A 21,598-nucleotide genomic window follows, 5' to 3' on the forward strand; every position below is an offset into this window, starting at 1 on the left:
GAGGTCTTGAGGGTGGAGCCTATGAAATGTATTAGTGCCCCTGTAAGAATTAGAGCTTGCTTGCTCTGCTCTCCATCATGTGAGGATACAAGCTGGCAGAGGCTGCAACTGGAAGAGGCTGCTCACCAGAACACAAACCTGATCTGTCTTTTAGCCTCTGGAACTGAGAAATAAATTTGTTGTTTATAAGTCACCACATTTTTAGTATTATAGCAGACCAAGCTAACACATATCAAAACTCCTAAAATCATAAAAAATACTATTAAGGGAACTTAATGTTTCAGAGTTTTCAGTGTTATTACCTTAGAGAGGATCTTTTTATTTTAAGGACAAGTTGTCCTATTTTATTTTAAGACAAGTTGTTCTTTTTTCACCCCCAGATTAACAGTCTAAAACATCCAAACAGTGCTAAAGATGAAACTGCCAAAAAACAGATACAAGGAGACACTGGAGTGTTTTAGGGACACTATAGCTCATTCATGTCATTGCTGTCTTTTAAAAATGGGAATAAAGAAAGATCTATACAAAGGAAATAAAAAAAGAACCTGATTTGGCAACTTGCTTAGTTCCTTGAGGGTGAATCATTTCCCCTAATGCACCTCAGGTGCGGAAGCTCCAGTAACTTTCTCCCTTCAAACCCATCACAAGAATTCCTGATTCTGGAGTGCAACTAGAGGAGTCACTACAAAATACATTCTTAGACCTACATACCATCAGAAACTTTAGGGAAACAATCTTATAGTTTCTCAGTTTATCTGAAGTAAAAGGGAAGAACATGCATAGCAAGATAATGTAAATAACTTCAAATGTTACAAATACTCTAAGAAGCCCAAAGGAGAAGAGTTTGAACCTTGTAAAAAAATCTCAGAAAGAGAAAAGAGCATGAAAAAGAATCAGGGAGGTAAATAAGCACAAGAAGACTATCTTAGGTAGTCAGATCTATAAATAAGGACCTTGCATAAAAAAGGATGAGTATGATGGGGAGCTGCTAACACTGGAGAGTACAGGGTGGATAATAAATTTAAAAGGTGAAGAAAGTCACAGCTAGTAACTCAATATCTTGTGTGTAAAATATTTGACAGTCTAAGTCTCAAACAATCCTAACTCTAGACAAATCATTTATTTATTCATGCACTACATATGATTTGCTCTTATGGTTCAAGGTGTAGAAAAGACCTAAAAACCACTTGATCCTCTTCAGTGCTCTAATCCTAAAACAACACTACTTCAAAAAAGGGTAACTTTTTTTTTTTAATTAATTAATCAAGGATTATGAAATGGAACTTAAACAAGGAAACTCACGATCTTGTATGGTCAGTGGAACCAAACTGGCATTCTTTCCAAGAAGCATCTGTGATTCAGAGATGCATGTTGAAACGTTTTAATACAAAGACTATTGCTGATAACTGAGTCGTGAACATGCAGACATGGGCAGCTCAGAGATCAAAGTATCACCAGGAAATCTCCCATACCGTAAGCCTCAGTGAACAATCTACTCTTTCAGGGTTCCTTAGAGAATATGAGTCTCTATCCCAGAAGACTCTGGTGTATGGATTATTTTACCACTTTAAGAAATACAAAAGGATTCAAGGAATGTAAAAGTGTCACAAGATTCAAATGGTCTCTCTGGGCCATAGAACCTCAGTTAAAAGAATTCTGTAGGAACTGTTCTGATGCATAAGGCAGACCTATTGAGGATTCCGTTGAAGAAATAATGTATCAAGTTGTATTTGCATCTAAATCTCCTAGCAACATCAAGGGGCTAAGACAGGAAAATAGGTAAGGACCTGAGGCTTTTCTGATTACCAAATGAGCTGATGATTTATGCAGTTAAAGCAAAATCTAATTCTACAAATTAAGTGAAAAATACAGTATTTTACAGGCATTGATGTTAAGGATTTCATTTCAAGGAGATTAGAAAAGATGTATTTAATTCTAAATTAATACCAGGGAGAAGTTTGCATTTTATAGCAGAGGAATAGCTGTGATTGTCTCAGGAAGCTTCTTGGTTTACAAAAGAGAACTTGCATGATGTTTGAATTTAAATAAGAACTTCCCCACCTGAATGCTCAATGTTCCTACTTGCCAGCCCTTTCCTGATATCTTAAAGTGTCAGTCACTCAGTCGTGTCCGGCTCTTCTGTGACACCATGAACTCCAGCTGGCCAGGCTCCTCTGTGCATGGAATTCTCCAGGCAAGAATACTAGAGTGGGTTTCCATTCCCTTCTCCAGGGGATCTTCTGACCCAGGGATCAAAACCAGGCCTCCTGCAGTGCAGGCAGATTCTTTACTGTTTGAGCCACCAGGGAAGACACAGTAATAAAGCTTTTACTCAAAGCAACCTATGTGAGTTAATTTTCTTATAACTGTAACCAAAGCTCAATGCTTTTTGGCTTTGTGATTACTATTTCCACAATTCTCACCTTACTCTCCTTCCCTATCATGGTCCGTTGCTGTCGACCACCAGGAATAGAACCTCTTGACCACACAAATCCATGTTTCCCCTTTTATCTCACTAGTTCTAACACGATGCCTGGCAAACAGAAGCAGCTCAGTAACTATTTGCTGAGGAAACTGAGCATACTGTGCAAAGCACCCGTCTCAGCACGAGAAACAGAAAAGAGAGGAAACACTCAGCAGGGATGGCAGCTTTCAGTCACTTTCCGAGTTGTTCTCCTCAGCCCAAGAGAGACCCTATGAACTCCGAGGTTCCCTCTGTAACACAAGTGAAGTAGCTCTGCAAAAGACGCTTTTGTAGCACATACTGTAACATATCTGGAGTCAGCACCACAGGGTTCCATCTAGGAACAGTGCTTTGCTCCCTGGGGAGCAAAGTACACATGACAAGGTTCTTGTGCAGGGGTAAGTTGGGGTGAATTAGTAGCATTCCTATAACATTCTAAAACACAATCTGTACTGTTGGCCTTCAATCTAAGCTTACTTCTACAATCCCAGTCAAACAGCTTTTACCACTTCTCCAAAGCTTCCAAATTCTACTAAAACCAGCTTTGCTAAAAATTAACTCATTTGTGAGGGGAAAAAGCACCCTTTCCTGATGTTCCCCACGACATAAGACATTTAAAATCTATACTTTCTTCAACTTAACCAAGTACCAAATTATCATTTCGGTACAAGTATCTACTTGATTTCACACACACAAAGTCCTGTTTAACTGAGGAGACCAGAGATCAAATTGTTGAGACTAACAACTCAGTGGATGAGACCTGTCTTGTCTATGACCGACAAGCAATACTGCTTAAGAAATTATGAAATCTCACTTCTCAGACCACATGTGGCTAGATCTGTGGTCAAGGACCCTGTTCTATCCATTTCCCAGAGTGAATCAGCAGCAGCACTGTCGTCAACCCACAGATAATGAAATTAAGGGGAAACGAGGTTTTTAAAATCAGTAATAGAAAAGAATTAAAGGAGACTTTTTTCCTTGCTATATTTAAAAGAATAACATAAAAAGTAGTAAGAGTCTTGATTCAAAGTAATATGAAAAATTCAGGAAAGCAAATGGTAACTAAACATACTAAGTCTTTCTTTTTATCCATAAATAATTGACTTATTTGAAATTTAAAGAAAGATTTTCATGTATTTAAGTTAATCAGCAGCCACATGTAGACGACTGCAGTTTGCCTGAGAAGACATGGGAAAATGATCAACTTTTGCCAAGTGAAAGAAATGGCACATAATGGCATATATAAACCTCGTCTGCTGCTTCACATCAAAGTCAGGGTCCATACTGTATAGCACATGGAACTCTGCTCAATGTTTTATGGCAGCCTGAATATGAGTGAAGTTTGGCAGAGAACAGATACATGTGTGGCTGAGTCCCTTCTCTATCACAACATTGTTAATAGGCTATACCACAGTACAAAATAAGTTAAAAAAAAAAAAATCAGGGTCCAGAGCACTTTCCTTCTCTGCTGCTGCTGCTAAGTCACTGCAGTCGTGTCTGATTCTGTGCAACCCCATAAGCGGCAGCCAGCCAGGCTCCCCCATCCCTGGGATTCTCCAGGCAAGAACACTGGAGTGGTTGCCATTTCCTTCTCCAATGCATGAAAGTGAAAAGTGAAAGTGAAGTTGCTCAGTCGTGTCCGACTCTTAGTGACCCCATGGACTGCAGTCTACCAGGCTCCTCCATCCATGGGATTTTCCAGACAAGAGGACTGGAGTGGGTTGTCATTGCCTTCTCTGCTTTCCTTCTCTAGCCTGGTTTTGTTTTTTAAATCCTCTTTATAGGCCCTTACATATAGCCATTGAAAGATGAAAATGGGAAAAACCAGGTTACTCAAGTAGAATAGTGCTGAAAATAATCCAGGCAGGATATTAAGTTTTAAATACAGACTTTTGAACATTCTTGAGATCTTTTCTGAATTGACCTGTATATGAGATGATTGTTTCAAGGGAGACCACTGTATAATTTTCTTGACATATCATAAAGAGATCAACAAACTGAACTCAGAGTACGTGAGTGGGTCTCTATCTGCTTCTGAACTTGTTTGTCCAATACCTTTACCTCCTCCCACCAATTACATCATCAATAAAGGTTATTACTAAAAAACTAACATTAAAAAGCCTATGGACTTCTTGAGACCAGAGTCAAGCTACTTCTGAAACAAGGAAGGCTGAAAACAACTGGAAAACAACTGACATTAAATGTTAAAGTTATCTTTCATACTTGCACTGCCTTTTGAAGCGAAGGGGTACTACATTTCTCCAGCTGCAATTTGAGAGACTCTCAAAGGAACACATATCAACATTGTCTTCGTGAATGCTACAGAACACCTAATTCTGATTTTTAAATGTGGCTAGTCAGAGAAGGCGATGGCACCCGACTCCAGCACTCTTGCTGGAAAATCCCATGGATGGAGGAGCCTGGTAGGCTGCAGTACATGGGGTCCCTACGAGTCTGACACGACTGAGCGACTTCACTTTCACTTTTCACTTTCATGCATTGGAGAAAGAAATGGCAACCCACTCCAGTGTTCTTGCCTGGAGAATCCCAGGGACGGGGGAGCCTGGTGGGCTGCCGTCTATGGGGCCGCACAGAGTAGCAGCCTTCCAGGAGACTGACGTTCAACTTTGGCTTACTGGAGAATCAAGTTCCACAGGTTGATAAACCACTCTATTAAACCTAATTTTTATTTGCTCTTAAATCAAAGCTTTTAAAATTAAGCCTGGAGGCTTTAGTTGACATAAAGCGGAATAGGCGTAAGTCTTGAAAGTCTGCGCTAGAGGGAAGATTTATATCTGACAGACCTGTGTTCAGGCCGAGCAAATCTTCTACCACTGACAGAGCTTGGGACCCCTGCAAGTTTGCTGCAAAAGATTCCTCGGCCGGTACAGGAAAATCCCACTGCTCTAGAGGACTCCTCACCTGATTGAATTCCTCGTCAGCGTATATATCAATCAAGTCAACTCCTTCTGACATGGCTTCGGAAGGAAGATCTCGCGCCCGGAGAACGGACAAAGCAAGAAAGATGCCACTGCGGTATCCAGAAAGAAGCAAGAGTTACAAAGCATAAGGGTCCTGGGCTGGAAGGAGGGCACTGGTTGCCAACCTCCCGTCTCCAGAGACGCAGCATCCCGGCAGTCCGAGCTCGGCCCCACCCGCTCCGCCCCGCCCCCGGCCTCGCGCCGCCCCTCGCTCTCCCAGGCCACCGGGGCTCGCGGGGCTCGCTGCCCATCACCCTCTGGCCCGACCGGAGCTGCGCCGCAGCTGCCCGTGGCGCGACGAGAAAGTCCAGGCCTCTGCTCCTACGGGCCCTCGGATGGCGCTGCGAAGAACGACCGCGGCGAAGCCCGCAGGCCCAGCCCGCCGCACCTGCCGAGGCCCCAAGCAGTCCGGGCTAGAAGTCCCTGCGGCTCCCGGAGCTCCAGCCACCTCCGCTCCCCACCCAGGCCTTAGTCCTCGCCCCCGGCTAGGCCCGCCCCGCTCCCTCCCCACAGACCCGGCCCGACGCCCTCGGCCCCCTCCCTCAAAGGCCCGCGCCTCCCGCCGCCCGCCAACTCCGGTTGTCCCAAACTCAACCGACCCCCTCCCCGCCTCAGCGCCGTCCCCAAACCCTCTTCCGGCCCAGCCGGCCCCCGGCCGCGCGCCCCCGTTACCGGGAATATGGCGGCGGCGGCGGCGAGTCTGGACTAGGCCCGAAGCGCGCGAACCGCTCTCGGCCCCAGGTCCCGCCCCCCCCCGCCGCCGGCGTCACACGCACAGCCACTTCCGCCATACGCGAGGACGCATCTTCCTGCTCAAGTCTTCGGCGCCGCTGTCGGAGGCCCTGGTGTTCGAAAGTATCCGGAAGTGGCTGGGCTGTAGGCCTTTGATGCGGGTCGTGAAAAATGGCGGTGGTCGCTGTGTTCCCGGCTTTTGCGCGGGTGAGAAAAATGGAGGGTTCTAGACTCCTGGGCAGGCCAGAGTGGGAACTGTGCCTCGTCTTCCTCTGAAGTTGTGGAGACCGAGAGAAGCATCTACCTGTCTTATACAGCCCAGGCAAGGACAGACCCAAGGAGAGGTTGATCTTGCAACGCAGGAGATTCAGGTTACATCCACCCTGGCCTGAGCCCGCTGTGTGCTTGTCTCGTAATATCGTTGAACCATCAGTCTTCGTGAGAGACTCAATTCCGATTTCACCTATTTGCAGGTGGAACTGGCCGGACACCTTCTGGGCGCCTTCTGTCTCTGTTTTTAAGCCTCTCTGCTCTTTTTAAGTCTTCTCTAGTGTCTGTCTTGATTTCACATGGTTTCATAAGACCTTTTTTCGTTTTGAATATAGGCTGTTAACACTGTAAAATTTTCTCTTAATACTGCTCTTTGCCAATTTCATGATTTTGTGATGTGTTTTTGTCTCCAGATATTTTATGATTCCCTTTTTATTTCTCCTTTGACCCAGTTCAAAAGTGAGGGTGTTGTTCAGTTTTCCCTTATTTGTGAATTTTCCAGTTTTCCTTCTCTTGATTTCTAGTTTTATTCTGTTGTGGTCAGAAAAGATGCCTTGTATGATTTCGATCTTTTTTGTTAAAACTCGTAACCTAACATGCTCTCTGTCCTGGAGAATGTTCTTAGAGTGCTTGAAAATAATGTGTATTCTGCCGCTGTTGGGTGGCATGTTCTGTGTGTGTATTTTTGGCCCATTTGGCTTACATTGTTGTTCCTGTCCTCTACTTCCTTATTGATCTTCTGTCTAGGTGTTCTCTCCATATTGAAAGTGGCTTTTGAAATCCGCAACTATTGTGTTGCAGTTTCTCCGTTCAGATCTGTCAATATTTGCTTCATATATTTTGGTGTTCAGCTGTTGGTTGTATGTATAATTGTTGTACCCTTTTGGTGAGTTGACTCTTTCATCATTATTTCAGGGCCTTTTAAAATCTGTTTTGATACTTTTGACTTAAAGTTTGTTTTGTCTAATGAAAGTAGGGCCATCTGTGCTCTCTTTTGGTTTCTATTTGCAGTGGAATGTGTTTCACACTTTCATTTTCAGCCTACATCTAAAATGAGTTTCTTGTAAGGCATATAGTTGGATTTTGTGGGTTTTTAAAAATCCCTTCAGTCTCTGTGTGTCTTTTGATTGGGGAGTTTAATCTGTTTACATTTAAAATATTACTGATAGAGAGGACTTAGAGTTGCCATTCTGTTCATTGTTTTCTGTTTTGTCGCTTTGTGTCCTTTTCCTCTCGCTGTCATCTTTTGTGTTTTGTTGATATTTTTCTATAGACATGCTTTGATTCCTTCCTCATTTTCTATTGTGTGTAAATGTTTCCTTTGTGGTTACCACAGGGCTTGCATTAAGCATTTTATAATGTATTTTAAGCTGATAATAGCTCAGTCTCATCCGAAAACTTCTCTTTTACACCTCCCACCTTATGTTACTGATATTACAATGACATATTTTATTTTGTATCCACTAGTATATTTTATCAGAGAAGGCAATGGCACCCCACTCCAGTACTCTCGCCTGGAAAATCCCGTGGACAGAGGAGCCTGGTAGGCTGCAGTCCATGGGGTCTCGAAGAGTTGGACACGACTGAGCAACTTCACTTTCACTTTTCACTTATATGCATTGGAGAAGGAAATGGCAACCCACTCCAGTGTTCTTGCCTGGAGAATCCCAGGGACGAGGGAGCCTGGTGGGCTGCCATCTGTGGGGTCGCACAGAGTCGGACACGACTGAAGTGACTTAGCAGCAGCAGTATATTTTATAGCTTTTTAAAATGTCTTTGTCTTTTAAGTCAGAATTAAATGTGATTTACCTACCATCATTGCAGTGTTATAGTAGCCTGTGTTTGTCTAGGTTTTTGATATGAAGCTTTATGCTTTCATATACTTTTGTGTTATTATCTACTGTCCTTTGGCTCCTTTTTGTTCGTTCAGTCGCTCAGTGTCCATCGCTTTGCAACCACATGGCCTGCAGCAAGCCAGGCTTTCCAGTCCATCACCAGCTCCTGGAGCTTGCTCAAACTCATGTCCATTGACTGGGTGATGCCATCCAACCATCTTATTCTCTGTTGCCCTTTCTCCTGCTGCCTTCAAACTTTCCCAGCATCAGGGTCTTTTCTTATAAGTCAGTTCTTCACATCAGGTGAGCTTCAGCTTCAGCATCAGTCCTTCCATGAATATTCAGGATTGATTTCCTTTAGGATTGACTGATTGGATCTCCTTGCTGTCCAAGGGACTCTCAAGAGTTTTCTCCAATACCACAGTTCAAAAGCATCAGTTCTTTGGCACTCAGCTTTCTTTATGGTCCAACTCTCACGTCCATACATGACTACTGGAAAAACCATAGCTTTGATTATACAGACCTTTGTTGGCAAAGTAATGTCTCTGCTTTTTAATATGCTGTCTAGGTTTGTCATAGCTTTTCTTCCAGGAAGCAAGTGTCTTAATTTCATGGCTGCACTCACCATCTGCAGTGATTGTGGATCCCAAAAAGAAGTCTGTCACTGTTTCCATTGTTTCCCCATCTGTTTGCCATGAAGTGATGGGACTGGATGCCATGATCTTAGTTTTTTGAATGTTTTTTCACGCTCCCTTTTCACTTTCATCAAGAGGCTCTTTAGTTCCTCTTCACTTTCTGCTATAAGGATAGTGTCATCTGCTGCTTCAATTTGGATGTCCATTTCTTTCCCCCAATTTGGGAAGTTTTGAGCCATTTTTCCCTTAGGTAATCTTCCTGCCCCTCTTTCTTTTCTCCTTCTGGAACTCCCATAGTATTTATATTGATCAGTTGGTGATGTCTCCCAAGCTTATCTCACTCATTTGTTTTCATTTTCTTCCTGTGAATGAGTAGTCTTCAAGTAAACTGAGTTCACTGATTTTTTTTTTTTTTTCTGGTTGATCAAGTATGCTGTTTAACTTTTGTGGTGAATTTTTCAAAATTGTTATTTTTCAGTTCCAATTTTAAAACTTTTTTTTTTCCTGTCAGTATTCTTATTTTGGTTATGCGTTGTTTTCCTCAGCTTACTGAACATCTTGGTGACAACCTTTTTTGAGTTATTTGTCAGGTAATTCATATACGTCTGTTTCCAGGATTGGTTGCTGGAAGTTTATTTTGTGTCTTTGGGTAGGCCTTGTTTTGCTGTTTCTCATGCACCTTGGAACTTTGTGCTTAATTAGATCCATGCATTTGAAAAAAAATAACCACCTCCCAGTCTTTTCTTTGTACAAGAAAAGATCTTTTCCATCAGTCCTGTCAGAGAATCTGGGGGCCTCTCAAACTTTTTGTATGAAATGTCTTCTCTAGACTTGTGCATGTAAATTCCCCACCAGCAGGATTTGCTGGCTTCTGTTTTCAAGTGCTCATAATCTCTGGCTTCCTCTTGTGTCTGTTTATGGTACTGCAGGTTCTCTGTAGCTGCTGCAACTTCCCCAGCTCTTGTCAGCCCATTCCAGATTTCTAGAGTATCCCAGGTCCCATGAGTGCTGCAGGTTGGCCAAGAGAGAAATTAGTCTCTTGTACATCTCCTTGGAAAGCAGGAGTTTGGGATGCATGCTCCTTTTTCTTTCTGTTGGCCTCTGTCTGCTGTACCATGGGTCCTCAGAGCAGCAGCAAGCCACCCAGCTTTTTTTTGTTTTCAGAGACCCCCCAGATACCTAGAGTATACCGGATCCTGTTAGTGCTCTGAGACAGGCAAAAAAGAAAACTTTCTTTCAGGCAGCTACCCAGAAAGCTGGAACGTTGGACACACATGCCAACTCTTCCTTCCCAGGGAGAAGCCAAAAATTGGGGGTTTTCTTCTAGTTTTGTGCTGAGCCACTGGTAGGGATGATGGCAAGTAACCGTGTGCTAGTCCAAACCCTCACCTAGTTCTCAGCAGCCCCCAGCCTGGCACCTTTTCTGTCACACTTCGATTCAGACAAGACGGAAGCCAGTCACCCAGGCCTCCCCATGAAGGGCCACATGTTGGACGTCTGTTTCAGTCGTTTCTTTCCCTCCCCAGGGAGAAGCCAGTGGCTGAGAATTTTCTCCAGTTGCACTGGGCTGAGCCAGGGGCAGGGACTATGGTGAATGAGGCCTGGGAATTTTTTAGCTGTGATGCAGCTGTTTTTGTGCTCACCTAGGGTTCAGGAGCCTCTTAGCTGGTTTCTGGATTTACCATGAAGGAAACTGGTCCATGTGTTGGGAGTTGCTGTCTTCGCAGGAGAAGGAAAGTGTGGGGCTTCCTATTAACACCATCTTGCTGACGTCACCACCTTCTCATTGAATCTTGATAGTTTTGGCCCTTCTCTATATTGGGAAACTTTGAGGAGTTAGGGGCCTTGCCATCACTGTATGCTCAGATTTTAACACAGGCAGGTGACTAGAATGCAAACCATATTGTGAGAATTTTAAGGGAAGAAGAAAATATTTCCATTGGAGACTTTCAGGAAAGGCACTGGTTAAGAACATGTTTGCAGTCAGAGCTGGGTTCCAAACCTCAGGAATTATTCTTAATATTTGGGTGATCTTGGTGAGTCATTTAACCTCTCTGAGTCTCAGCTTCCTAAGCTGTAAAGTGGGGACAGTATCAGCATAACTTTTTTTTTTAATTGAGGTGTAGTTGATTTACAATATTTTATAAGTTTCAGGTGTATAACATAGTAGTTCACAATTTTTAAAGATTAAACTCCACCTATGCTTATTATAAAGTTGACGTAACTTCTTAAGGTCTAAAGGAGATGAGATGCATTTTGCACCTGGTTTATATGTTGAGTGAATGACAAGGATGGTCATCCTTGTTAAAAAGGTGCTTATGGGAGGCAGTTCCTTGGTAGTCCAGTGGTTAAGACTTGGGCTTTCACTGCGACGGACCTGGGTTCAATCTGTGGTTGGGGAGCTTAAGATCCTGCCCACCTTGGCCAAAAAGAAAAAAAAAAAAAGATGTGGCTTTTTTGTTTCAGATGCTTGCTCTGTCAAGGCGCCACCTAGTGTCTCCTTCACTCAGCATGACGTCATGCAGACGCTGCTACAGAGGTGACAGCCCGAACGATTCCCAGAAGGATATGATTGAAATCCCTTTGCCTCCGTGGCAGGAGCGAACTGATGAATCCATAGAAACCAAACGAGCCCGGCTGCTCTATGAGAGCAGAAAGAGGGGAATGCTGGAAAACTGCATCCTGCTTAGGTAGGGGAAGAGGAGAATGGAGGTTGCTTCTCTCTGGCTAGAGACGGTCTTTTCAACTTCTTTCTCTCTCTTGACTAGCCTCTTCGCTAAGGAACATCTGCAGCACATGACGGAGAAACAGCTGAACCTCTACGATCGCCTGATTAATGAGCCGAGTAACGACTGGGATATTTACTACTGGGCTACAGGTACTAGGCATGATAAGCAGCATAAGGTGAAAAACAGGATGATGTGGGCTGATTTGAGTCTGGAAAGGTATCATGGGCAATTTGTTTTTCTTTTGTAGACACTCAACCCAACCTCTCGAGATTTTTCCAAAATGTGCAAAATTTGTCTTATGAGTTAAGGTCCTTTGTTTGCAAACAATAAAAACTGATTCCGTCCAACTTAAGCAAAAAGAGAACTTAGTGAAATTGTGTGGGAAACTCCTAGCATCAGAGGGAAAGTTGAAGAAAAACCAGGGCAGGAATGAAGTGGAACGAGAGAGTTCTGGCTGCCTAGCATAAAGTCCCTGGGAGTCTCTCTCTCCATGCCAGCTTTGTGAGGAATGAATTCTCACTGTGTATAGTTAGGGTTAGCTTTGGCTGTGAGTAATAGAACCCCAAAACAACAATGGCTTAAGGAAGACAGAACTGGGTTTTTCTTTCTCATAACAGAAGTTCAGAGTTAGGCCCTCCAGAACACACAGAGGGGTTTCAGAGTCATTAAGGCCGGATTCCTCTTGACTTGTTCCTTCACCCTCCCCCATGTTGGCTACCTCATGACCTCAAGATGGCTGCCGAGGCTCTATCTGTCGTGTCTATATTTCAGCCAGGGAAAAAGAGTTAAGAGAACACGCTCCATTTTTTAATGGACCCTTCTCAAGAAATTATACACCATAATTCCACTTAGTTTCCACAGGGCTTGTACACAGGGGAGTGGGAAATATTCAGGGCCAACCTGGAAGTCTTTTAATGTATCTTTGGCTTTATATTGAAGTTGAGCTTCTTATAGATAGCTTATATTGTCATTCTTTTTAATCTGATCTTACAATACGTTTTTTCATTGGTGTGTTTTGGCCATTTGCATATAACTACCAGTGTGATTGAATTAAAACTTACCATCTTTTTTTTTGTTTGTTTTCTGTTCCTACTGACTGTTTTTTGTTCTCTTCCCCTCTACTTCTGTGGGTTTTGAGTTTTTAAAATTCCGTCTTATCTCCACCATTGGTTTCTTACAGCTCTTTATAATTTTTTTAGTGATTGCCCTAGGGCTTACAGTATATATGCATACCTGTGTGCTCAGTTGTGTCTGACTCTTCAGACCCAGTGGACTGTAACCCATCAGATTCCTCTGTCCATGAGATTCCCCAGGCAAGAATACTGGAGTGGGTTGCCACTTCCTTCTCCAGGCATCTTTCCGACCCAGGTATTGAGCCCACGTCTTCTGCACTGGCGGTGGCTTCTTTACCACTGAGCCACCAGGGAAGCACGTCTTACCATGTGCACTTTCCTGTATTTCTGTGCCTCAAAAGGGCTGTCCGTGGTGTTGCCCTCCCCCAGACGGTGCTTGTTAATTTGGGGACAGGAGATCAGGAGGGTGTTCTCTGTTGTCCTGGTCCAGTTTCCGGCCCTGTGACCATGAGTCATGGTGGAGGGTCTTTTTTCAGTGATCCTGCTGGTCCCACAGGGGTAGAGGATTTTTTTCTTTTATTCTTCCACTAGCCCAAGCGGCTCCTCACATGGACCCTATAGGAGACAGGACTCACTGACCTATTCCCAGACCCTTGAAGCTTTTGTTCTGTAGAGAACAAGGACTAGGCTGGGGTTTATGCTTTTGGTGGGGGGCAGTGGGAGCAATGTTTTTCTGCTCCCCTACTCCTGGCCTCCATTGCTGAGGGAGGCTTTCTGCAGCCTCCTGCTCTGGACCCTGTCTTCATCGTGAGCATACTCAGTGAGGGGTTGTTGAGAAGAACCTGCCCATTGGGTCAGATCCCCCTTGTGTCTGTGGCTCCCAGAGATTTTACACTCATGCTCACCTACACTTGGCTTCCAGTAGTTGGTGAACAATTTTAGCTAAATTCTTGCCTGTTTGTATGGTGCCCAGTGCCCCTTCCTCCTGTGCCCTGTCTCAAGTGAGCATGTGTGTTCATGTCCATTTTCTCCTTTGAAGGGCCTTTCTTTCCTTGTTTTATTTTCTTTGGGTGCCTGTGACCTCAGCTTTCTGATGACTTCAAAAAAGTTATGATGTTTCTAGTTTATCTGACTTTTTCTTGTTGGGATGAATGGGGTGTTCTGTCCAGTTTTCAGCATTCTAGGGGGAAACTGAAATCGCCTCGATCTTACTCTGATTGTCACACAAAACAACAGACGCCAGGCCCACCAGATGCCAGCTGTGTGCCAAATGAGGGAAAATCAGACTTTGTTTTGAGGAATGCCCTCTCCTGACGTTGTGTTTAGTGTTGCTAGGAGGGTAATTCCAAAGCTTAGTACCCAAGCTTTCCCAATGGGAGGCTTTGTTTGGGAGGCTTTGCTTGGGAGGCTTTGCTTAAGTGAGAGACTCGGGGGTGGAAAGAAAGGTCAGAGGTGTGCAGCATCCGCCAGACTCCTGCTGCCCTGAGGCTGGCATCCTCTCCTCTCTGCTCTTGGTGCCTTTGTTGCCTCCATCCAAATCTGGTTCTACAGGTTCCTGTCGGTTTTATGGGCCTCTGTTACAGCCTTCCAGTGAATTCTTTTATGTTTTAAGTTTACTGGAGTTATCAGTTGCTATCACTTAACATCCAAGGACTTTTGCCTCAGGAAATTAACAGACTAGAAGGAAAAACACAGTATTCCAAAAACAACTGAAGTGCTGAATGCAAAGCAAAATGGAACAGCCAAGGCTGGACAGGCCAGGGGTCAGCTGTGCTGGTCCAAATAATAAATGCTGGGCCAGATAATAAATGCTGTCGTCTTGCGGCCATATGGTCTCTGTGGCAACTGCTCAGCCCTGCCATCGTAGCACAGAGGCAGCCACGGACAATATGTAAACAAGTGAGAGCAGCTGTTCCAGTAACGCTCTTTACAAATACCGGCTGCCGTGGGTTGCCAGCCTGTGGTGCAGGCTGCGTGTATATCCAGAGAAAGAATGCAGCTGCTCTGTGTACCCACTGTGGTTTTAGGCCAAGCCAGAGTTTCAAGTTTTAAAGTCCTTATACTATCGGGATTTTCCTCGTGGTCCAGTGACTAAGTCTCCGTGCTCCCCATGCAGGGGGCATGGATATGATCTCTGGTCAGGGAACTGGATCCCACCTGCCAAAACAAAGATCGAAGATCCTGTGTGCTGCAACTAAGACCACGTGTGTTCAAATAAATAAATATTAAAAAAAAAAGATCTTTATAAATCTGACAGTTGACTGACCAACATAATTCTTTTTGCTCATCCTTACAGAAGCAAAACCAGCCCCAGAAATATTTGAAAACGAAGTCATGGCCCTGTTGAGAGACTTTGCTAAGAACAAAAACAAAGAGCAGCGACTGCGGGCCCCGGATCTTGAATACCTCTTCGAAAAGCCACACTGAGCTACGTGCCACCATCTGCCTGGCCTCGGGGGCTCTACGGATGCTCATTGCCTGTGATGGTACTGGCCTTGATGTCCTGCTTCTCCTTAGATGCTCAGCCCACCCAGACCTCTGGTCCTGCCTGCAGTGATGGACCCACCTCTCTCCAAGGACATGTATATGTTCAGTGTGCCTCATGCTAAGACCCTTTGGCTCCCATCTAAGCCTCAGAAGCAGTTTATCCATGTCACTGTCGCTCAGGCCTGACTCTCTCTCTGGTTCCATAGGAGGAAGCATTGTGCCAGCTCACTGCTTCAGCCAGAAGTGTGCTCAGTGTGAAGAGGCAGCCAGCTGCCTGTGCTGTGTGGAAGGCTCCCCGGGTGAGCCAGGGCTTTGTCCCTGTGAAATTCCCCATTCCAGCCTGGGTTGGTTCTTTCTGCCAGGGGAAGCTGGTCCAAGCCCCCTGAGTGGAACCCGTCAAAGGCCCAGCAGGCAGAATGAGGGCAGTGGGCAGGAACGGTGTGGGCGTGCTGCTTAAGAGTCAGCATCCTCAGCAGATTTTCTCTAGAATGCTCATTTTATAAACTGAACGATAATTGTGTATATTAAAGAATATTTTAAAAAGGGAAATCACAGCTCCCCAACCCTCACCCAATTATTTTAATTTTGTGTGTTCTCATGCAGGCATATATTTATAGAGTTTTACAAGGTCACAATCTCCAAGTTTCAATTACAGCAAATGTTTTCTGTATTTCTGCAGTCTCCACAATTGCTTGGAGAAGGTAATGGCACCCCACTCCAGTACTCTTGCCTGGAAAATCCCATGGATGGAGGAGCCTGGTAGGCTGCAGTCCATGGGGTCGCTAATCGTCAGATACAACTGAGCAACTTCACTTTCACTTTTCACTCTCATGCATTGGAGAAGGAAATGGCAACCCACTCCAGTGTTCTTGCCTGGAGAATCCTAGGGATGGGGGACCCTGGTGGGCTGCTGTCTATGGGGTCGTGCAGAGTTGGACACGACTGAAGTGACTTAGCAGTAGCAGTAGCCACAATTGCTTTAGTTGACAAACTGATGATGTGTAAGAAATAACGTTAGGATGAATTAGCAGAATGTGTTTAGCTCCAGAGCCAAAAGACTTCTGGTTGCTAGGAGTGTGGTTTTGTCTCGCTGGAGGAATTTTGCCCTTGGAGCTATCATCCAGACAGAACAGATGTCACCCAGATTGGGCCAGGACACAGGTGTGAATCGAAGGAAACATGCCAGACTTGCTAGGCAGGCGGTTGGTGAACAACAGAGATACACACAGGCAGGAAGTACCTGTTTGCAGCGTCATGGAGTTGGGGTTCCCACAGAACCTCTATGTGGTCCTGCCTGCCCTTCAGGGTTCTTGGCTGAGGAGAGGAGAGGAGAGAACCAGCCTTTCATTACTTAACTATCTCAGCAGAGCTTCCCAGCTCTCTTGTAGACAAGCGCTGTTGTGCCTATTTTGCAGATGAGAAAGTGGGCTCTGAGAGAGTGGTCTGTCCCAGATCGAGTTGCTATTTAGCCAGAAAGCCAAAATCTTGCTTAGTTCACTCTGTCTCCAAAGCTCATGAACTTTCTGCCAGAACATGCTGCCTTAACTGGTGGAAACTGTAGAAATCTTCACTTTAAAAAGTTATAGTGAAGAGACTTGACAGTTCTAAGCCATGACCTGTGTGTCATGTGGGGAACGGGAAGCTGCCAGGTGCTTCCCAAAATAAGCACTCGGTCATCCAAGGTAGCTCTTGGAAGAAGCAGGGCCGGCAATAGGTACAAGTCAGATCCTGGCTCCGTTGCTTACTTGCTGGGTAAGTGAATGGGGCTGAGCCTCAGTTTTCTTCATCTATAAAACAGGGTTGATGACTTTCCCTGTCTTAACTCTTTCTGAAGATCAGACATGAAGAGAGAAAGCTCGTGTCTCAAGACTTTCATCGTCCTCGTCACACAGTATGCTGTTGGTAGATGTTAGGTCTCAGCATTTGGTCGTGGCTTCAGTCTAAGAAGTTGTATCTTAACGCAAAAGGCCTGGCATGCCAGCAAGGTCACCAGAGCTTTGTGCAGGGCCAAGTCCTCTGCCGGTAGGAAAGCCAGGCCTGTTAGAGGACCACGGGGTGTCTTAACCAGCCAGCAAAGACTGGAGAGAAAACAGACCCTGGTTTCTTTGAAGGAAAAGAGGACTTTGAAGGAAAAATCTGTAGCATGATCATCTAAGCAAGGAATGGGAGTGAGAAATGGAGGGCAGAGCCGATTTTGATGGCCCAGGGAGCTCACTGCCGACTCTGGCCAATCTCTCAGGCCTTGTTTGATGTACCGTGAGGAGAATGTTAATGTAGGGACTTGATGGAGAGAGATGTCTGGACTGTGAGAAGTACATATGACAGTTGGGCAGTGACCCATCTATTCTGGACTCCTAGACAGCAAATCTCAGCAGCCAAGTATGCAATTTGGGCTTTCCTCCCCCACCCTGGAGGTTTGATCTCTTCTCGCCTGATTTTTGTCTTATTTAATATAAGGGGTTCAGCTGCCACTTTCACCTGGGGATGGCATGCTTCTAAAGAAGTTGTTTTCTTCCCAGGCTGCTGGTCTCTGTCATCTCTGAAAGTGAAGGATCTTACTTCAGCTGCTCAGTGTCAGACCCAGGGGTGCTATGTGAACGGTTTTTCCCTTTATTAGGCATTAAGTGAAACTAGGCCGACCACAGGACATTTTTTAAAAATTAATAAACATAGAGCAAGGGCTAGCAGCCCCCCAAGGATCCGTGAGGAACCAGAATCTGGACTCATTCCTCTCCGTCTGACACCTCACTGCTCGCTGACCTCATTCAGAGTGTGTGCACACAGGGATCTGGCCTTGCCCCGCCCCTCCTGAAGAGGTTTCTCGAGACCTGCCCGCCCCTCCTGAAGTGGTCTCGCAAGACCTGTCACACAGGCTCCCACATCAGACGTCAAAGGGGGGCAATAAAAGCTGTCCTCTCCCCAGCGTTTAAGTCTCCAAAATCCATAAGCCAAATGCCCTTTGCCCAACTCTGGACCTTAGATGGGGCATATCTGTTGGGGGTCACTACAAAGCCACCTCTGACCAGCACAGGCTGTCGTCTGGAGGTCACATGCCCCGTCTTAGCTCCAACCAGGGTGGCAACTGGCACAAATCTCACTCATTTTCAAACAGCCCTAGGCAAAGATTCCACGGTGCAAGTCGAGAGTTTATCTTTCCCTCCATCTGCTAGACAATGAGGGAGGCTCCATGATGGGGGAGCTCACACAGCCGTACACAGCAAGCAGGGCTGGGAGACTTTTTTGGTAGCTTGTTATTAGTACAGCCGGTCGTATCTGAGGGTGGAGGACTTGCCATCCTGCAGCTGTCAAGCCAAGAGTGCTCATGAGGTCCCAGTTAAGCCACCTTGTTTGGTTTCCCAGTGAACCCTCTGGAAGTGAGGACCGGCATTAGGATCTCCTCCCACCCCCATCAGGCGACATAGCATCGGTGGGACAGTGACCCGAGGCAAGGAGTGCTCCTCTGCCTTTAAAAAACAAATATCTGAAGAAAAAAAACATCTGTCAGGCACCAGACATTTCAGGGTGGACGGTGGAAACGTTGAAACTATCGAAGATAAATAACATCAGGCATCCAAAGAGGAGATCTGCAAGGAGATCTACCTCCTTGTAGCCTGAGGTAAAGTCTCCGTCTGGGTCCCAGGTCTCGCCCTAATCCAGATATCCCTGCCAAGGATGAGACTACTATCTAAAAGGACAACATAAACGCACTTTCCGTAACTACACATGACAGCATGTAGCATTAAAGAGCAAATCACGACGTTGAGATGAACACAGTTTCCCGGTGGGTTTCAGTTAGTTTCTGTGCTGTGGAACGTTCACATTTGGTGACGCCCTGGGGCACGGGTTGGAGAAATAGAGCAGAGCAGTTTAGGGAGCTGGACCTAACGTAGAATCCTGGCTCTCCCATTGGTCAGCTGGGTGACCTTGGACATGCTGTTTAACCTTTTCCACTCTGTGTCTCATCTGTAAAAGGAAAGGTCAAAGAGCCACCTTATGTGTTGCCGAAAAGACGAAGTCACTCGTGGGAAGTGCTCGGCATGGTGCCTGGCACCCAAGTGACATCATCACAGCCAGTGGTGTTGGCTGATGGTGTGTCTAGCACTCCTCAGAGCTTTCCTCAGATGACGTCACTCAGGCCTCACAACAGGGATCTGAGGCGGGCACAGCTCTCATTTCCTTTGTCCAGGTGAGGAAAGTGAGGCCTGGTGAGATTAAGCTGCTTGCCCCAAATCACAGCCCATAAGTGGGGCAGCTGGATTTGGAAGCTGGACAGTGGGCCTCCAGTGCCTGTGCTCCAAAGCCATCCGCTACCTCCTTTATAAAGTAAGCAGGGCATTGAAAAGCACTTGCACAACTGGGCTTGCCTGAGCTGCTTGCACCGCTACTGCCACCACCTGGAAGCCTTCCCAGGTGAGCTTTCCAGAGCGTGAGAGACGTGTGTCCAAGTCATACTTGTCCCCTCAAACAAAGTCAGCTGATAGGCAAGTGGCCCCAACCCTAACACAGCCAAGCCCAGTCCAGATTGCAAACCCAGAGACCCTTAAGGTAAATAAATGCTTATTACTTTTAAGCCACCAAGTTTTGGGGCGATTTGTGATACAGCATTATTATAACTGTTGGTAACTGACACAGATGGTAATTGGGCTTCCCATGTAGATGTGCTTACAGAAAAGAAAAATCACTGACTGGCCAGGGTGAGTGAGTATCCTGTCTCCTGGGCAGGCGACTGTCTCACTTTAGCACTTTTTAAAAGGCGGCTGCTTAGTATATCAGACTCATAAGCACAGTGTCCGTCTCATACTAACACATGTAACTCCTCCACCATCTGAACAGGCAGCACGCCCTGAGTGCTCGCACACTGGGCTAACACAGTACCTGCATGGCCTCATGCAGTTCCTGTAACAGCCCTGTGAAGCAGGCTGTCCTGTTGGCTTCATTTTGCCAGTGCAGATACACGCCCAGAGGAATGGAGTTACTCGCCTGTGGTGACATTGGCTCAGCACTTGAGCAGAAGCAACCAAAGAAACTGAGGTAGGACCCTTGAAAAGTAGGAGTTCTATGTTCTGCATTAGCAAAACGTGGGTAAAGCTACTGCCTGCTCTGACTGGGGAGGAAGCCCATGTGTTTACCAGGCTGACAGCCCACAAGGAAGAGGCTGGAAGGCAGAAAACCAGTCACCCCTGTTGGCTACTATTGGCTGCAATTGGTGAGGATTTATAAGGAAGAGATGAGCTCAGCAAAGAATTACCTCGTGTCTGAAATTCACCAGGTATGAAAGGAAATAGAACCCAGAAACCTTGGTCCTTCCGGGGTTAAAAATCTATACATAGACAAAGATAAGATGTAGGCAAAGCTTTGGGCAACAAAGCCCCAGTGAAACTTTCCCTTGGATGAAGTGTCTCAGGAAGGATCAGATTAAAGGTGTGCCTCTGGTTTATGTCGCTCACTCAGCCGTGTCCGACTCTTTGCGACCCCAAGGACTGTGGCCCGCCAGGCTCCCTTGTCCATGGGATTCTCCAGGCAAGATTACTGGAGTGGGTTGCCATACCCTTCTCCAGGTGATCTTCCTGACCCAGGGGTCAGAGCCTGGGTCTCCCACAATGGAAGCAGATTTCTTTACCATCTGAACCACCAGGGAAGCCTCCTACTTAATTGTTCCAAATAGCTTCAGTATGTTGAGAAAGGGAGAAGCATGGAGGGGAACCAGCAAAACAAGTTAGGCTCGAGAAGGTCTAGGAAAAGATGGGATGAGTGTGGCTACTGGCACATGAAACCTTTTCCTTTCCTTCTTTTCAGAAGTCAGCTTCTCTCGAGATGACTACACTCATCTCCACTTCCTTGTCTCCCATCCTTTCCTTGTCTTCACCTCTCTAGCTTCCCCACCTCATTTCAGAGATGATGAAAGCATCTCTCACCAAGGTCACGAGGACCTCCAAGTTGCTAAATCCAATGATCATTATTCAAAGCTTTACTGTCCCCTCTGACCAATGATAGAAACCTCCCTTGCTTTTATGATTCAACATTTCCTTGAGTTTCCTTCTGCCTTTCGAGTCACACCTCTACCTATTTGGAGACACATCGGCGCCTCCCCCTCCCCTGCAGTCATTAAATTTGAAGTCCCCCCTGATGCCCTAAGAGTCGTCCTTTTTTTTCTCTTGGTACTCCCTCTTGTGATCTCACCCACACCAGGGTATCCATTACCACCTTGCTGCTGTTACCATTGAGCCACCAGGGTAACTCGCCATTACTGCGGGAATGAGGACAATTCTCAAATCCGTGTTTCAAACCGTACTTTCCTTTGAGCTCCAGCCTGCACATCTAACTGCCAGCTTTGCTCCTCCAGTGTATCTCAAAGGTCCTGCAAACTCGGCATGTCCAAAAGGGAACAAGGC

The 21,598-nt window shown here is 45.7% G+C and overlaps 2 protein-coding genes across 8 annotated transcripts in view; one reads left to right on the forward strand and one right to left on the reverse strand.

Annotated features, from left to right (window-relative positions):
- Positions 1 to 6,260, reverse strand: part of CPSF7 (cleavage and polyadenylation specific factor 7) — a 22,885-nt gene extending 16,625 nt beyond the window's left edge. Inside the window, exons 1-2 of one of the 4 annotated variants that reach the window (XM_069565225.1) lie at positions 6,118 to 6,260; positions 5,387 to 5,495 (exon numbers count right to left, since the gene is read on the reverse strand). In XM_069565225.1, coding sequence (XP_069421326.1) covers positions 5,387 to 5,495; positions 6,118 to 6,236 — 228 coding nt within the window. In that variant the 5' untranslated portion in view covers positions 6,237 to 6,260. Of the gene's footprint in view, positions 1 to 5,386; positions 5,496 to 6,044 lie in introns of all 4 variants that reach the window. The other 3 variants (XM_069565227.1, XM_069565226.1, XM_069565228.1) reach the window with 3 other exon arrangements.
- SDHAF2 (succinate dehydrogenase complex assembly factor 2) lies at positions 5,638 to 15,755 on the forward strand. 4 transcript variants are annotated; one of them, XR_011251691.1, is made up of 5 exons: positions 5,664 to 6,384; positions 11,384 to 11,607; positions 11,686 to 11,795; positions 15,016 to 15,205; positions 15,413 to 15,755. XR_011251691.1 is itself a non-coding variant. In XM_069565229.1 (4 exons), exons 1-4 carry the CDS (start codon positions 6,349 to 6,351, stop codon positions 15,144 to 15,146), a joined length of 501 nt encoding a protein of 166 aa, XP_069421330.1. In that variant the 5' UTR covers positions 5,638 to 6,348; the 3' UTR covers positions 15,147 to 15,755. The 4 variants fall into 4 exon arrangements, 2 of the variants coding, with proteins under 2 accessions (XP_069421330.1, XP_069421332.1); XR_011251692.1 differs by having other exon boundaries at positions 6,278 to 6,650; XM_069565229.1 differs by having other exon boundaries at positions 5,638 to 6,384; positions 15,016 to 15,755.
- The last annotated feature ends 5,843 nt before the right edge of the window (positions 15,756 to 21,598 follow it).

The sequence above is a fragment of the Ovis canadensis genome, chromosome 21 (assembly GCF_042477335.2).
Source record: "Ovis canadensis isolate MfBH-ARS-UI-01 breed Bighorn chromosome 21, ARS-UI_OviCan_v2, whole genome shotgun sequence".
In the NCBI taxonomy this organism is placed as follows: domain Eukaryota; kingdom Metazoa; phylum Chordata; class Mammalia; order Artiodactyla; family Bovidae; genus Ovis; species Ovis canadensis.

Bases quoted from the DNA above. Each gene is read 5' to 3' on its own strand.
- SDHAF2 (XM_069565229.1), top strand. From the start codon at position 6,349: ATGGCGGTGGTCGCTGTGTTCCCGGCTTTTGCGCGG. The intron at 11,608-11,685 runs GTAGGGGAAGAG...TCTCTTGACTAG, and splicing joins GAAAACTGCATCCTGCTTAG to CCTCTTCGCTAAGGAACATC. The intron at 11,796-15,015 runs GTACTAGGCATG...TCATCCTTACAG, and splicing joins TATTTACTACTGGGCTACAG to AAGCAAAACCAGCCCCAGAA.